This window comes from Schistocerca nitens, chromosome 4 (assembly GCF_023898315.1).
Source record: "Schistocerca nitens isolate TAMUIC-IGC-003100 chromosome 4, iqSchNite1.1, whole genome shotgun sequence".
Taxonomy (NCBI): domain Eukaryota; kingdom Metazoa; phylum Arthropoda; class Insecta; order Orthoptera; family Acrididae; genus Schistocerca; species Schistocerca nitens.
Genome location: NC_064617.1, coordinates 386,240,189 through 386,242,889, shown reverse-complemented (window position 1 = coordinate 386,242,889; position 2,701 = coordinate 386,240,189). Strand labels below are relative to the sequence as shown.

Here is a 2,701-nt window from a genome sequence, read left to right as displayed (position 1 = left end):
TACATCCAAACCGTCATCGAACCCATCGTTCTACCATTCCTAGACCGGCAAGGGAACCTGCTGTTCCAACAGGACAATGCACGTCCGCATGTATCCCGTGCCACCCAACGTGCTCTAGAAGGTGTAAGTCAACTACCCTGGCCAGCAAGATCTCCGGATCTGTCCCCCATTGAGCATGTTTGGGACTGGATGAAGCGTCGTCTCACGTGGTCTGCATGTCCAGCACGAACGCTGGTCCAACTGAGGCGCCAGGTGGAAATGGCATGGCAAGCCATTCCACAGGACTACATCCAGCATCTCTACAATCGTCTCCATGGGAGAATAGCAGCCTGCATGCTGCGAAAGGTGGATATACACTGTACTAGTGCCGACATTGTGCATGCTCTGTTGCCTGTGTCTATGTGCCTGTGGTTCTGTCAGTGTGATCATGTGATGTATCTGACCCCAGGAATGTGTCAATAAAGTTTCCCCTTCCTGGGACAATGAATTCACGGTGTTCTTATTTCAATTTCCAGGAGTGTATAAGGAAGAGAACGGGTCCAAGGATTGAGCCATGTGGTACAACTTGTAATACAGGTTCACTGGTGGACTGGGAGTTCATGATTTTATTAGTTTGTATGACAATTTAGTGTTTTGCTTATGATTCAGCAGGTATGGTGGTTAGAAGATTCATGGCTTGATCCCCAGTACTACATGATTTTATCTTTTTAAGAAGTACCCTATGGTTTACCATGTCAAATGCTCTTGTCAGGTCCAAAAATATACCTGCAGTCTGCATCTTCTGGTCCAACAGACAGTAAAATTAATTGATGAACTGTGTAACTGCTGTGCTTGTACTTGGCTCATTTCTGAAGCCATGCTGCAAATCTACAAGCAGTTTATGTTTTGTAAAAAAGTCACTTAGCTGAGACAGGATAATGCTTTCGAATATCTTACTAAAAGTGGGAATTAGTGATATTGGTCTATAGTTGGATACATCTTCCTTACTTCCCTTTTTATACACTAGTTTCATTACACTCATTTTTAGAACTGTTGGATTCATTTTTTCTCAAATGCTGCAGTTAACCAGGTGAGTAAGAGGTTTAGAGATTCCTTTTAAGGACACTTTAGTAATAGCACTGGATACACCATCCCATCCAGATGAATTTTTTTTCTTTAGCATGTATATTGCCATGCAAATCTCCTGCTTATTCATTTCCACAAAATGGCTCTGAGCACTATGCAACTTAACTAAGAACTAATTAAACCTAACTAACCTAAGGACATCACACACATCCATACCCGAGACAGGATTCAAACCTGCGACCATAGCGGTCGCTCGGCTCCAGACTGTAGCGCCTAGAACCGCACGGCCACTCCGGCCGGCTCATTTCCACAAATTCAAATTTGGTACACTGGGTGAGATGGCATTGGGTCTCTACCTGTGAATCTATAATATGGATTGGCTGTTCACCAGAAATGTAGTAGTTATTAAAAATATTACATAGAGTATCTGGGTTTTTTATAATGTTACCATCATGTCTTAAGCTGAGTGGTTCCATGTTCATCTTGTTGGGACCTTTTTGTATTTGCCAATCAGCTTCCTAGATGCTTTGCTTATGTTGTCAGACTGTTCTATTATTTTGCTGTTAATCTACTTCCTTAGGTTAACAATTTCAGTTTTAAAAGTTTGCTTGGCCCTATTGTATTTTTCCTTGAAAACCTGCATAGTAGGCTTCATAAAGCTGGTTTAGACCATGTACTCCCTACCTGAGCCTAATCAGATTTGGTGGGAGTTTTAGTCTAGGATTACTTCCATTTTGACAGTCTTTAACTACCTTCTGGATTTCTCTGACTGGACAATTATATTCATAATGATGCAGTAGGATAGAGTAGAGTACATTCCATTTCTCACCCGACCCTTTCACACACAGAATCCCATTTCTCATTTGCTAGTTTGTCTTTAAGAGCATTACTATTTGAGGTATTCAGCATTCGTTTCTGTAGCTCAGTTTTTGTTATTTCAGGCACAACTGAATTTATGTATTCTGTCACCTGACAGAAGTGGTCAGAATAAAGAAAATCTAAGTTACTGTAATTTACCTAACCTATAACATCTTTGTTGATTATAACATAATCTATTCTAGTGGAACATGTGTCTGGTACTTTGGTGTCAGAGTTCACTATATTTACAGGATTGTATGAGGTCAGTACATCACTGAGGTTCAAGATTACTATACTACTTGAGTATGCATCTATATTAAAGTCACCTAATATAGTGATGTCATTAGAACTGTCCTGACCAACAACGTTACTAAGTTTATCCATAAACAGTGTTACAGCAGCATTTGGAGGCCTATATACTCCAATCACTTTATGCTTTCGTAACTTAAGATCGTTACAGTGGAGTACAAAACCTGTCATTTCAATTGATCCTTCTTTGGTGTGGTGTTCAAGAAAGGAAATTTTTTTAGCTTCTATATTCTTATTAACATAAACTGCCACACCACAACATTTATGGTTTTGGCTACAATAACTATTTGCTAGTACATAGCCTTCTAATCTATAATACATTATTTCACTGCATTTTAGCCCTTGTTCTGTTATTACTAGTACATGTGGCAAGTGTTCCTCTATGAATATTTGTAGTACGTCAATTTTGTTTCTGAGATATTACACATTTAAGTGTATTAACTTTAAGGGTGTTATCCCTTCTTGTTTA

General features: G+C 39.5%; 1 protein-coding gene across 1 annotated transcript; it reads right to left on the bottom strand.

The window, feature by feature from the left end:
* Positions 1-637: 637 nt before the first annotated feature.
* LOC126252324 (uncharacterized) lies at positions 638-1,042 on the bottom strand. Its single transcript, XM_049953209.1, has 2 exons — positions 872-1,042; positions 638-781 (listed from the first exon to the last, which is right to left on the bottom strand). The coding sequence occupies exons 1-2, from the start codon at positions 1,040-1,042 to the stop codon at positions 638-640; spliced, it is 315 nt and encodes a 104-aa protein (XP_049809166.1).
* Positions 1,043-2,701: the final 1,659 nt, after the last annotated feature.

Coding starts and splice junctions, on each gene's coding strand:
- LOC126252324 (XM_049953209.1), bottom strand. CDS start 1,042: ATGAATCCAACAGTTCTAAAAATGAGTGTAATGAAACTAGTGTATAAA. Junction 782..871: donor TTACAAAACATAAACTGCTT/GTAGATTTGCAG, acceptor CTGTTGGACCAG/AAGATGCAGACTGCAGGTAT.